General features: G+C 37.3%; 1 protein-coding gene across 3 annotated transcripts in view; it reads left to right on the top strand.

The window, feature by feature from the left end:
* The window catches only part of acot7.L (acyl-CoA thioesterase 7 L homeolog), a 109,637-nt gene that overhangs the window by 15,881 nt on the left and 79,253 nt on the right, over positions 1-14,503 (top strand). For all 3 annotated transcript variants that reach the window (XM_018226125.2, XM_018226124.2, XM_018226123.2), the window contains exons 2-3: positions 1,127-1,244; positions 6,747-6,903. In XM_018226125.2, coding sequence (XP_018081614.1) covers positions 1,127-1,244; positions 6,747-6,903 — 275 coding nt within the window. The remainder of the gene's footprint in view (positions 1-1,126; positions 1,245-6,746; positions 6,904-14,503) is intronic.

Raw genomic sequence — 14,503 nt, 5'->3', positions numbered from 1 at the left:
CGAAAACCCAAATCCCAAATTAATTGAGTTTTCACTAGGAAAAACTTGAATCGCTTGAGTTATTCGAGTTTTCAAGCAGAACCCTCCGAAAGAAACTTGATCATGAAGGCTATTAAAGGAGAAGGAAAGGCTAAAATTAAGTAAGCTTTATCAGAAAGGTCTATATAAATACACCGGTAATGCTGAGATGGTGCTCGGAGTCCTATGTCAAAAGAAACACCACATTTCTTTCCTTCTATTGTGTACATATTGGCTTCTGTATCAGATTTCTTGTTTTCAGCTTAAACCTCCAGGGCTTGGGCATGCTCAGTTTGCTCCTCTCTCCCTCCTCCCTGTTGTAATATGAGCCCAGAGTGAGCAGGAAGTGATGTCACACCAAGCTAATATGGCAGCTGCTATCCTAAACAAACAGAGAGAGCTTCTAGAGCTGTTTATGCCGGTATGGTAAACCATTCTGCAGAATAAATATAGTGTTATAGCTTGCACCATTGTGGCTAATCTATTGGCAATAAACTGCTTCGGTAGCTTTCCTTCTCCTTCTCTCCAAATGGCTCAGGGGACCTCTGCCATTGACTTCTATATGACCTCGACAGCTTTGAGATGGTGTATTTTAGGATTCGAGCTATTTCCATGTAGGGGTATAAAAAAACTCAAAAGTTTTTTTTTTTTTTTTTTTTAAACCCCCCAAAAAACAATTTTTGACTGAAAATCAACCTGACTTTTTCGGGGAAAACAGAACTTGACCCTTTATAAATCTGCCCCAACTCTATACTGTATCTTTCTCTGTATACAGTATAATTTTCTGTTACATATATATAGTACAGCTTAGGAAGGTCAAAAGGGACCAGAAGGAAAATGTGACAAGCAGTCGAGGATCTGGTACACGAAATAAATGAGCATTGCAATGGCTTGCTGTTCTGTGAGGCGGAAATTAAATAACTGGGAAATGCAGATGGATTCCCAACAAGTTTATATTTTTGCGACTTAGTAATAGTTTTTTTTAAGTGTCAGGAAACCTTAACAAAGTGGTATATTTTAAAGTAAATAAATGTGGCTATTTGTCAGAGTTTAATCAACTACTTAAGAGTAATCAAATTCCATTAATTAAATATTTTTCCTTTCATAGGATTATGCGCCCAGATGATGCAAATATTGCAGGAAATGTTCATGGTGGAACAATTCTGAAGATGATTGAAGAAGCCGGAGCCATTATAAGTACACGCCATTGTAATAGCCAAGATGGGGTAAGGATTTCCAAATAAAGTCAAAAATAGGTGTTTCATTGAAAAAATGTATTAAAGGAGAACTAAACCCTGAAAATGAATATGGCTAAAAATGCCATATTTTATATACTGAATTTATTGCACCAGCCTAAAGTTTCAGCTCCTTTATAGCAGCAATAATCCAGGACTTCAAACTTGTCACAGGGGGTCACCATCTTGGAAAGTGTCTGCGACACTCACATGCTCAGTGGGCTCTGAGCATCTCAAAATATAATCTACCACATTTCTAACCTACTTCCATAGTTTAAAGGAGAATTAAAGCTTAACTAAGCAAGTAGGGAAGAAATGTTTTATATTATGTTTTGTGCTTCTGTACCAGCCCAAGGCAACAGCAGCCCCTTAGCAGTAAAGATCTGTCTCCAAAGATGCCCCAGTAGCTCCCCATCTTCTTTTCTGCTCAATCACTGAGCATGCTCTGTCCTGCTGTCACCTACTGAGCTTAGGGACACACTCACAATTTACTGTGTGTGTAAATATATACAGGTAAGGGACCTGTTATCCAGAATGTTTGGGACCTGGGGTTTTCCAGATAACAGATCTTTCTATAATTTGGATCTTAATACCAGAAAAGTCTACAAGAAAATCATGTAAACATTAAATAAACCCAATAGACTGGTTCTGCTTTTAATAGGGATTAATTATACCTTAGTTGGGGTTATGTACAAGGTACTGTTTTATCATTACAGAGAAAAAGGAAATCATATAAAATTTGGATTTGATTATAATGGAGTCTATGGGAGATGGCCTTTCAGTAATTCAGAGCTTTCTGGATAATGGGTTTCCGGATAACTGATCTTATATATATAATGTGCGGACTTTTGTGGACCTATGAGCTGTTTAAAGCACACTCCTAACAGAGTCCAAAATGGGAAACTCTGTGTGAAAACTGATCATTACTACTACAGGTATGAGACCTGTTATCCAGAATGCTCAGAACCTGCGGTTTTCTGGATAAGGGGACTTTATGTAATTTGGATCCTCACGCTTTAAGTATACTAAATAATCTGCTTAAACAATAAATAAACCCAATAGGGTTGGTATTGGCCTGTTCCTCACCCTGATTTGTATGCCACCTGCCCTGATCATTTGCCTGGACTTTGACCCCTTCTGTGTCTTGCTGTGGATGTTTTTCTGATATTGTCTTCATGTTTACTACGTTGCTTTGTATACAGTATGTGTTATATTTTGTTGTACCTGTGCAGTGTTCCAGGCCCTAATTACTGGGCAGTTCGCCCGGCATTTTACCCCCTTCACTCGGTTTCCCTGTGGCTTGCATGCTGTATTAGAATTCTTCTTTAATAAGTCGGTAGGATTGTGTGCTTTATTTAAAGAAGCATACAGTCCTACCAGCTTCTGCAAAACATGTTCTGATAAAGGAGTAGAGGCAAGGGAGGCACATAATAATTTTTTTTTATTTCTCACCTGCTGCTAAAATATTTTCCCCTTCCACCATTCCACTTCCACTTTTTCTGGGGAGAACACTGCTGTCCACCAGTTCCTGCTTCCTACTTTTTTATTCGTCAACCTTCGGGTCGGTGGCTCCTGACAGGTTATTAATGTAGTCCTAAATTGGCAATGCTCATTGCACAAAACTAATCCCATTAACAATTTATGATGACATCTAAACCACAAACAAAAGGCAACCCTAGAACAGCACAAACGAATTAGATGCAGGTTTTGTTCACAACTTATAAAAAAAAATGATTTATCTTGGTGTGGCAGACATGCAATCTGTATGGAATTTTAAGATGTACATGCAATCATTTTCCCCAAAACAATAATGAATATTTGGCATGCAGGAGTGCAGAAAACATGCCCATGGAGAAGGAAGGCTAAAATTAAGTAAGCTCTATCAGAAAGTTCTATATAAATACACCAGTAAAACCTAGAAGTAATGCTGCTTGACCTCTGTCAAAAGAAACACTGCATTTCTTTCCTTCTATTGTGTACACATGGGCTTCTGTATCAGACTTCCTGTTTTCAGCATAAATCTCCAGGGCTAGGGCTTGAGCATGCTCAGTTTGCTCCTCTCTCCCTCCTCCCTTTCCCCCTCTCCCTGCTGTAATTGGAGTCCAGAGCTATGAGTGAGCAGGGAGAGACTCAGACAGGAAGTGATGTCACACCAAGCTTATATGGCAGCAGCTATCCTAAACATACAGGGTGAGCTTCTAGAGCTGTTTACTCAGGTATGGTAAAGCATTCTGCAGAATAAATATAGTGTTATAGCTTGCACTATTGTGGCTAATCTATTGGCAATAAACTGCTTTGGTAGCTTTCCTGCTTATTTAAGAAGCATGCAAAAATGTAAACAATTGTGCATATGTCGTACAAGAAGGGGAGTAGAACTGATTCCAAAAGTTCCTTTGGCAGGGGGGCCCCATATAGGTGGAACAGTAGCTTAAAAATGCATTGGGTTAGTTTAGTTTTGCTGTTATGTTGTCATTATTATTATTATTGTATGTGTGTGAAATGTATATTTTGTATAAAATAGAGGATTTATAAATAGCTGCAGTATAGATATGTTCAGGGAAAATGTCTTGTTCTTCAAGTTCAGGGGCACAGTGATCTTGTTGTGGGACCCAGATAGTCAACTAGTCAGTAGTAGGTCATGTAAATAGTAAACATAATTTGTCAGTCAGTTTATTGAGGGGGCAGTGGCATTTACCTTGTTTTTTTATTCATTGGGGGTCAGTGGCGTTTGCCCTGAGTTCAACCCACCCAATCCACCTACATGCCCCTGTTACACTGATCTGCCCTGTAAATGCTTGATATGTCATTTATGTAAGTTTCTTACCTAAAGTATGTTCTTGCATATGTGAGATTTTTGCACAAGTTACATAAAAAGTCAAGGGGGTGCAGTGATCTTACTGTTGGACCCAATAACTAGTCATTCCACTGCTGAAATGTTTTTATGTAAGTAGGTACCAATATAAATAATTATAACTTCCAGCTCTTTTAGTCTTCCTTCTCTCTCTCTCTTATCCAGAAAGCTCCAAATTACAGAAAGCCCATCTCCCATAGACTCTGTTTTATGCAAACAATCCAAAATTGTAAAAACAATTTCCTTTTTCTCTGTAATAATATATTAGTACCCTATACTGGATCCAGATATAATTAATCCTTATTGGAAGCAAAACCAGCCAATTGGGTTTATTTATTAAAGTTTGAATTTTACAATTTTTTTATACCTTGAATGGTTTCTTATTAAAGAAAAAACTCGATTCAGCGAGTTCTGTGTTAACAACCTGAAAACTTGAATTAACCGAATTTTCGCCAGAAAAAAATTTGAATCACTCACCGTGATCGAGTTTTCGGGCAAAACCCTCTGAAAAAAACTTGAACATCATGAATATCTTCAAATGGTTCAAGAGACCTCTACCATTGACTCCTACAAGACTTTGACAGGTTTTAGATGGTGTATTTTTGGATTCAAGCTATTTCCAGGGTTGGGGTATAATAAATCTCGAAAAATTCAAGTCTTTTTTAAAACTTGAAACATTTCCTTTTTTTAACCCAAAAATTTGTTTTTGACCAAAAAAACCTCGAAAACTCGAATTTAGTGGAAAACACAACTTGACCCTTAATAAATAACCCCTTATGATTAGAGTATTTTCTAGTAGACTTAAGGTCCCTAGCATTCTGGATATCAGGTCCCATACCTGTACTTATTTTCTATTCAGGCCTCTTCTATTCATATGCCAATGTCTCACTCTTATGATTGCTTGGTTGCTAGGGTTATTTGGACCCTAGCAGCTAGATAGCTGGCAAAATTTCAAACTGGGCCCTAGGTCTCTGGGCTTTGGTTAAGCCATATTAGACCAGAGGCTTGGGAGATTTTTTTTATAAAAATGACTGCTTATGATACTGACATGAGCCTATCCCTTGCAGAAATGTATTGATGTGAATAGATGGAGATTGTGATGTCTATATTGGAGCTATGTATAAATAAAAAAACATTGTGTCCACTTCCCCAGAATGGTATATCTTCTCAGCCTTTGCGGCTATTTGCCTTTTTTTCCACAAGGTGGTGCACTGTACTTAATTTTCTTTGTATGCTTGCAATATATATATATATATATATATATATATATATATATATATATATATATATATATATATATATATATATATATATATATATATATATATATATATGTATGTGTATATATGTGTATATATGTATGTGTATATATGTAAATCCTTGCCATTTGAAGTTCACATTTAACTTTTTATAGAGTTCATTTATGACCCAATAGGTGCCAGGGCTAGCATGCTAATGGTCCCATAAGTGTGCCTTATTCTTTGCACTTGCACCTGATTCTTGCGCAGTGCAACTGTGCTTTGTATCCTTATTGTTATTAAAGCTTGTTTAAAGTGCAACATCACTGTATAATGTTTTGGCGAGGACACAAATCTTATGACAGAAATGAAGCAAAGAATGGGACAAGCATAAATATAGCATGAGATCACAGGGCCCAGACAGTGCTCTCGAGCCCTTTACTCTGTGCCTGCAAAATTTTAGTACAGGACTTCTGATGTGTCTTGGACATCTTTTCCAGTTATACCTGCAGAATGGTGCGCTGGTAACCACATGAATGCCGAGCACAAGAAACATCATCAGCATACCATTTACATGACATACTGGAGGCACCAAAATTTCAGTGCTTTTGCTCATTTTTTTTGCACTTTGTACCTTACCTCCTGTTTTTAAAGGGCTTGTTCACCTTTGAGATCACCATTAGTATGATGTAGAGTCAGAGAGAGGTTTTTGACTCTTTATTGAGCAGCTCTCCAGTATGATTTATAAGCAATCTGGTAACTAGGGTCCAAATTATCCTAGCAACCATGCATTGATTTGAATAAAGAGACTGAAATATGAATAGGAAAGATGAGTAATAAAAAGTAACAATAACAATACATTTGTAACCTTACAGAGCATTTGCTTTTTAGAAGGGGTCAGCGACATAAAAATGTAAAAAAATAATAATAATGAATGAAAACCAATTGAAAAGTTGCTTAGAATTATCCATTCTATAACATACTAAAAATTACCTTAAAGGTGAACCACCCCTTTAAATGAACCCTTATATATATTTTATTGTTTTTTATATTGTGAATACAGGTAAATCTTGCAGCCGTACCAGCCTCTGGCCCTCTTGGGTACCGGCATCAGAAAGCCAGCCTGCCATTGAAACCAGCGGCACACCTAACACTCATCTTATTTGCATTTTTAATTAGTTGCAGTTTGATGAGTCTGAAGAGTGATCTTGCAATGCCTGTAGCGTTCTCTGTGCTTGACTGGCTGCCCACTGATCCATGCTTGTGATAACTGCATGCATGTATAATTGAAGAATGTAGATTCTGCCAGCTGAAAATGGTTAGGTCGTAGGCCAGATCAATGCTTTGAGCAACTAGATGAAGTACTGTATTATTTTATTTGTTACCGTTGCTTTGTTTCCCTAGGAGCGTTGTGTAGCCGCATTGGCTCGTGTGGAACGCACTGACTTCCTGTCACCGATGTGTATTGGAGAAGTGGGTCACGTCAGTACTGAAATTACTTATACCTCTAAGCACTCTGTGGAGGTTCAAGTCAATGTCGTGGCAGAAAACATCTTAACGGGTAGGTAGAGCATTGCCTGTGTAACTAACTAATTTGTATTCATGGTCACGTGTGTTCCATCAGAAAGGAGGAGGTAATATGCTGATCACCATATGCATTGCTGTATTTTGCCATTAAAGGGATTCATCATCATGATGTAGTTCTTATTTCTAAATTACACTGCAAATAATTCACTCTATAATATAAAATTTAATTCCTGAACCGGCTGGAGCAGCACTATTAACTGATGCATTTTGAAAAAAGCATGTTTTCCCATGACCCTTTAAAGGAGAACTAAATCCTAAGAATGAATATAATTAACGTATTGCACCAGCCTAAAGTTTCAGCTTGTTAATAGCAGCAATGATCCAGGACTTCAAACCTATCATAGGGGGTCACCATCTTGGAAAGTGTCTGCGACACTCACATGCTCAGTGGGCTCTGAGCAGCTGTTGTGAAGCTAAGTTAAGGGGTCGTCAAAAATTATAAAGGAGAAAATGAGATTGGCCTGTAATATAAGAGGCTGATTATTAAATTCTCATGCTAATTGCACTGGTTTCTGTGCTGCTAAGTAGTAATTATCTGTATTAATTACTAATTAGCTTATTAGTAGTATATTGTGACAGTTATATTCTATGTGTACTGTATATAGTGCGTTGGTCCCTAAGCTCAGTAAGTGACAGCGGCACAGAGCATGTGCAGTGAATCAACAGAAAAGAAGATGGGGAGCTACTGGGGCATCTTTGGAGGCACACATTTTTTACTGCTAAAAGGCTGTGGTTGTCTTGGGCTGGTACAGAAGACCAAAACATCATGTACAACATAACCTACATCTTAATTTAAGCTTTACTTCTACTTTAAAAGCTTTGCAGTAAAGTAGGCCAAAGGCAAAATGAAGGTGCATTGTAACAATATAAAAAAGCTCAGCTTTAGCTATAGTTAAAGGAGGCATATCAATACATTCCTCTCTGGTCATTTTCCCCTTGGGGTGTGTCGTCAATTAACCCTTGCTAACGTTCAGCTTGCAATGTATTGTGTCATTTAAAGGTAACCAGGCAGTGATTACTCATAAGGTGTTGCTCTACAGAGAAATATACCATTCATCCTGGAGGGATCTATTTGACTCTTCGTCATTCTGGTGTGTATAGGCCCAAGGAGAAGTGTATGTCTGTGTAGGGGAGCTTGTAAAGGGGTATTAACTAGCTTAGGGCTAGATCCTAGTTTTGGTGTTGTAGCAGCACTGCATAAATAGGATTGCTTAGCATAGCAGCTATAAGCTTTTCTGAGGAGGAGTAGTAAAGTAACAGACCTCAAGGAGAACTTTTTTCCCAGTACAACATGTTTTCAGGGCAGGTTGCATAAAAATAATATACTTGTTATATAGAGGTCAGGGGAGCTGGGGGAAAGACTGAGAACCATAATAATCTCATAACACTAACACTATGCACTTAGCACTCCCCTTTAGGAGATTTCTGTGGGACATAGCTGCAATTTTGCACCCTGCACTTGTGCTTGTAAATGAGCCCTGGTGACATGGCAGCTATTATAGAAAGGAGACAGAATGAATTCTGCATAATAATTGCCAATTTCATATGTATTCAGCCTATTGATTTAAGCACATTAACTCCAGTGATGCAAACAGAACAGACCATGGCAGGGAATCAATTGAGTCTAAGCTAATCATCAATACAGTATGTATTTTACAATGCAGCTTCAAATTTAAATCCCCTGATTTTAAGTATTACCACATTTTACACTGTGTTTCTGTGGTCTTATCAATATATAATCCTTAATGCATTTCACTGATTTTACACCATTTTCTCCTGGTCCCCTGAAAAATGCAGTTATTTTTGTTCCCATTTGTTTTGGAAATTAACATTCACATTTAGAAATTTCCCTGTATCCTTTTCTCACTAAAATTACAGAAAGCTCAAACTTACAGGAAGGCTATCTCCTATAGAGTCTGTTTTAAGCAAATGATTACATTTTTTCTATTATTTCCATTTTCTCTGTAATACTAAAACAATAGCTTGATGGTAACTAAGCTGTATAGATCAGCGTTTTTGGCAAAGCAATTCTATTTGGGTTATGGGGAGGGCCATTTATCAAAGGTGGAATTTCGAATTTGTGTGATTTTTTTTTAATTCTAATATACTCATAATTTGACTGAGAAGTTATTTAAGAAAAAGTTCTAATGTCTAATATTCGATCTAATGGTTCCAACCCTAAAATCCGAATCTTATTCAATTCGTATTCGATTAGTATAAATCAAGTTTTTCTCTGAAAAAAAAAAAACTTGAATGTCATGAAGACAATTAACATCTTCAAATGGCTCAACGACCTCTGCCATTGACTTCAGCAAGTTTTAGGTGGTGAATATTCTAATTAGGACTGTTTCCTTGGTCGAGGTGTGATAAATCTCTCATTCGAAGAATAGGGGGATTAAAATTCATATGTGTGTATTTTGAAACTTGAAAATTAAAATTTACTATTCGACCCTTGAAAAATCTGCCCCTTAATGTTGGTTAGGTTCATTTCAATATTTAATGTATAAATGTATTTTAGTAGACTTAAGGTGTGATGGTCCAAATTACCCAAGCATTCCACATAATAGAGTCTACATCCATTCACTTATTAGAACAGAGTTTCTATAGCATTTGCTCTGAGGTTCTTTATTGGCTTGGCTATATTTATTATTGAATACGGTAACTTTGATATTAATAAGTAATGTTGCTGCTCTGGATATGTTTTAACATATTTTTAGCCTTTTGTTTCATGTTTTGTTCACTGCAACTTTAGCAAGTGAGCCCTAAGGCTAATTCCCCACTGGCAAATAAAATACCTTGGTAACAGCTTGTTAAAATTGGTACAGCAATTCCCATGAAGGGATTCGGCTGCATCCTCATTAGCATTTATAATGCCTTTCAATAGCTTCCACCATTGTATGATGACATGGCACAGTAAATACAGCACAAGGAGGGATGTGATAGGATGTTCTTGGCTTGTTTAAACTGCTCGTGTTCTCCATCAATCCATTCTACAGATCTGTGATATATATTGACACATTATAGTTAAGCTATAACGATATCCTTCTCCAAACCAGGGGATATATAGCTATGCCAGACTCTAGCCTTCTTAATACACTACATGAATTTAACTCAGGAAGCCATTTATCCCTTTTAGTCCTAGCATGTCTGGTTCAAACTTGTGTTCTGCGAATGGAACATCCCCACAACATTCATTCATTCATTCATTCATTCATTCATTCATTTATACGGAGAGACTTCCGAGGTATAGACTAACTGATTTCCATTCCTTGAATCCAAAATATCCTGCTTCCTTAGCAAAACCAGGGCAAGGTTATGTGCTGCTGAGGACATGTTTAGTATTACCGTACACAAGTTAAGAAGGTATGTTGAGAATTCACTTCATTCATTTCCTTAAATATTTTCCCCTGGCAGTTTATGTAAATCATACCTTGCATCAGGGGTCCCCAACCACCGGGCCGCGGCCCAGAACTCGGCTGCGAACTGTCCTGAACTGGGCTGCAGAACAATGAACGTGGTGTGCCGAATTTGACGCCATCGGCCAAATTGGATGCCGACCCCCTCCGACAACCTCCCCAACCCCTCCTGACCCCCCCCCGGTCCTTGGAAAACAATTGTATCTTTTTTGGTCCCCGGGCCAAAAAAGGTTGGGGACCCCTGCCTTGCATAACAAATATGTACCTGAAACACCACACATTATTTCCACTAGGCACACCAGACTTTTAAGATAGCTCCATTAATTACTTGCAGCAAAATGTGTTGCATAGAGTATGCCCCTTCTAACCATTCACCTGGTTCATAGTTTGCCTTCCTCTCCCTTATCTGATTTTCTACTTTCCCTATTCAATTGAAATGTGACTCTATAAATATGTGAACGTTTACCAAACAATTTATCTTTTTTTGCAAAGACAAGGATGTTTATATATCCTATTTACATCTATTTGATCTGAGTTTTGGGAATTACTGTCATATCTATCTTGCCTGTGGCAACAGATTGCTCCAGATAGAAAGAGAAACATTAATGCATCTTGCTTGTTATAGAGATTATAATCCCTTCTTTGGTTCAACATGTGTTAAGTGCCTTTTTCCTTTTAACCAGATTATGAATTGTCCTATTAAAGAAATAAATAAATTCTTACCCCAAATATCATTATTCAAGATCTCTGCATATCTGACAGGCAGCCTCTGCATACAGACCTGTGAATTTAGATACAGCGTACAAAGTAGAAAAAAATTTACATTTTGCACGGTGTGTCTGGGTGTGTACAAATACACCTGTGGCTTCCTTCACTAACACAGCACCAACTGTGTTAGCCATTGTTGTACAGGTATGGGACCTGCTATCCAGAATGCTAGGGACCTGGGGTTTTCCAGATAACAGATCTTTCTGTAATTTGGATCTTCATACCTTAAGGGGCAGATTTATCAAAGGTCGAATTTGGAAGTACAAAAAACTTCGAAATTCGACCATCGAATTAAAAAACTTTGAATTCAAATATTGAATTCGAAGTTTTTTCAGCAAATTTGGCAATCCTGCGATCGAATAAAAATCGTTAGATCAAACGATTAAATATTTGAATCGAACGATTTTAGTGTACGATCGAATGATTTTTATTCGATGTGTAAAGACTTAGAAAAATGTTGTAGAAGTTCCCCATAGGCTAATATAGCACTTCAGCAGGTTTAAGTTGGCGAAATATTGAAGTCGAAGTTTTTTTTAAAGAGACAGTACTTCGATTATGGAATGGTCGAATATTCAAACGATTTTTACTTCGAAACGAAGTCAATTCGAAGTCGTAGTATTCTATTCGATGGTCGAAGTAACCAAAAAGTTATTTCGAATTTTTTTACTTTAGAAAATTCCCTCGAATTCACTTCGACCCTTAGTACATCTGCCCCTAAATGTACTAGAAAATAATATAAACTTTAAATAAACCCAATAGGCTGGTTTTGCTTCCAATAAGGCTTACCGTATATACTCGAGTATAAGCCGAGTTTTTCAGCCCCCAAAATATGCTGAAAAACTCTACCTCGGCTTATACTCGGGTCAAGCGCAAAAACGGTCGCCGGCGCCTTAGAATAGTAGCCGGCGCCTAAGAATATTCGCCGGCGCCTTAGAATAGTAGCCGGCGCCTTAGAATAGTCATCCAAAAACGAGATGGAAACTTACCAGAAGCTGCTGCATTTCTCACCCTCGGCTTATACTAGAGTCAATAAGCTTTCCCAGTTTTTGGAGGTAAAATTAGGTACCTCGGCTTATACTCGGGATGGCTTATACTCGAGTATATACGGTAATTATATCTTAGTTGGGATCAAATACAAGGTATTGTTTTATAATTAGAGAAAAATTAAATCAGGTTTAAAAGAATCTGGATTATTTGGATAAAATGCAGTTTATAGGAGACACCTTTCTGTAATTCGGAGCTTTCTAGATAACAGGTTTCTGGACAATGTATCTTTATTGGGGAAGGACAGGCTAGAAAGGCATTTGAATTTAACGCTGCCACTTTTTTCAAAGCACAGTTGTAAGTCTCTGTGCTCCAAAACGGAACGCAAGTACAAAAAAAATGACCGTGTAATTTTTTTTTCTGCATCACACGTGGGGCCCTCATCTGCCTCCTATGCAGGGGAAATAGAGAAGGTAAGTTAGATATTCACTAAAATAGTCATAGCTTCCATCTCTAAGTTTCATGTGACTAGCATAACATTTGAGGGTGGCTTGTGTTTTTAAATTTGAGGCTGGAAAGAACCAATCACCCTTGTACTGTCTCTTCAAACATCCAACCAGGAATGTCCAGATAGAACATTATTCAAATTTCTTGCTGCATTCTTTTCCCCAGCATTTACTACTTATGCTTAGAACCAAAGCAGTAACACTTTTTTTTCGTTGCCTACAGCATGGGAATTTTCTAATTCCCAGGCATTACAAATGGCCCTTGCTAACCTATGTTTTTTTTTTGTTCAGTGAACAAATAGGAAACGTTTGTCTCTGGATCTGTTAAACTACACATACATATACAGTGATGAACACAGAAAAAGCAGTTTATACAGAAACATGCCTCCACAAATACCCATCAACAGAAACTAAAATATTAATTATATCACCGCTCTGTATGCATCCCATATTTGTATTTAAAGTAAAAAAAAACAAAAAACACAATGAACACACTGGAGTATGTTATAGCATTAATCAGAGCAGAACATGAGAATATGTTGCTGAGATACAAATCTCAAATACTTTTTGAAATATGGAGCAGCCACACAAAGCCTTTTGATATCCCTGATAAGTGATTAACTCAATCAAATTATCTCAGTAAAGCTTATTAGTAATTTGATAATACAATCTCAGTGAAGCAAATGTAATAACCATATTCTTCAACATGCTAGAGCCCACCCTGAATGCCATTTGATAGGTGGTTAATATGCTCGTTCAGGATACTTCCAGTAAGTGGATTAAATGTACTTGTTTTTTTATCATTTTATTGGTTGCAGTGATTTTTAACTGCACACTGAACATCACTATGTAATCCAGATTTTTTTTTGCTAGGGGCTAAAGGAATTTTTAAATCTAATGCCAAAGGAACATCATTTGTATTTTGTCTAATGTTCATGAGGAACAACTTCGCTGGCACTAGCAGTGCATTTCCTAAACGGCTATCTTTCTCAAGTGAAATTGACCTTATTATTTCATATTTCTAACCCTTATTGTAGTCCCTGCCCCAAGATTTACTACCATTGACGTAGAACTGAAGTTGCATGTGAATATAATTTATTATATGCAACTCTTTGCATGGTCTTTTTTCATATTTCTTGGACATACTCCAGCCCCCAATTCAAAAGATGGACATCCAATAATTTCTTTGGATTTAATTATCTGTTCATTTAAAGTAGAAAGGCAAAGAGTGGAATGCCCTGGTGAGTTTGTATTAATATTATTTAAAATAGTCTTCTGTGTTATTGCTAGAAGATGTGCTTGATATTTCATTTGCCTATCATGTCTTTCACTCTGACATTAATTAAGTTACAGGACTAGAATTTCAATCTTGTCTTGTACATGTGGAAGATTTCTGGCTAAAGCGTCACTCCATGGAGAGGGATACGTCAATATTTCTAGTCGTTTGTGTTTTGTAACATTGTATACTATATTTGAATGTCAGAATTTGATATTTGTAAGTCTATTTCCCAGAGTGGGATGTCCTATTCAAAAGTCTCAGGTTTACGTATTCTCCACACCACTTCTAGACAGAGTAGTTATTTTAATTTTTTATTTTTCTGTGAAGTGTGGAATCCTTAGAGAAACCTTTCCTAGCCTGCTGTACTGTTCTTACCATTTCCATCCAGGCAGCTAGACCCAGGAGGCCAGAAGAAGATGGGTCAATTCTGCCTACTGTAAATAGGATAACTTCATCCCGTGTTTGCAAACCTTGAACATATATTTATACATACATTTATTAGGACATGAGCAACATGGGGTACATCAAGCACTCATGAAACTCCATTCATAGATCCCCACGTGCTTTGTCAGAATTATCCAATACAGGTGTGGGACCTGTTATCTAGAACGCCCAGGACCT

The sequence above is a fragment of the Xenopus laevis genome, chromosome 7L, assembly GCF_017654675.1.
Source record: "Xenopus laevis strain J_2021 chromosome 7L, Xenopus_laevis_v10.1, whole genome shotgun sequence".
NCBI lineage: Eukaryota > Metazoa > Chordata > Amphibia > Anura > Pipidae > Xenopus > Xenopus laevis.
This window is presented reverse-complemented; position numbering and strand designations above follow the sequence as displayed.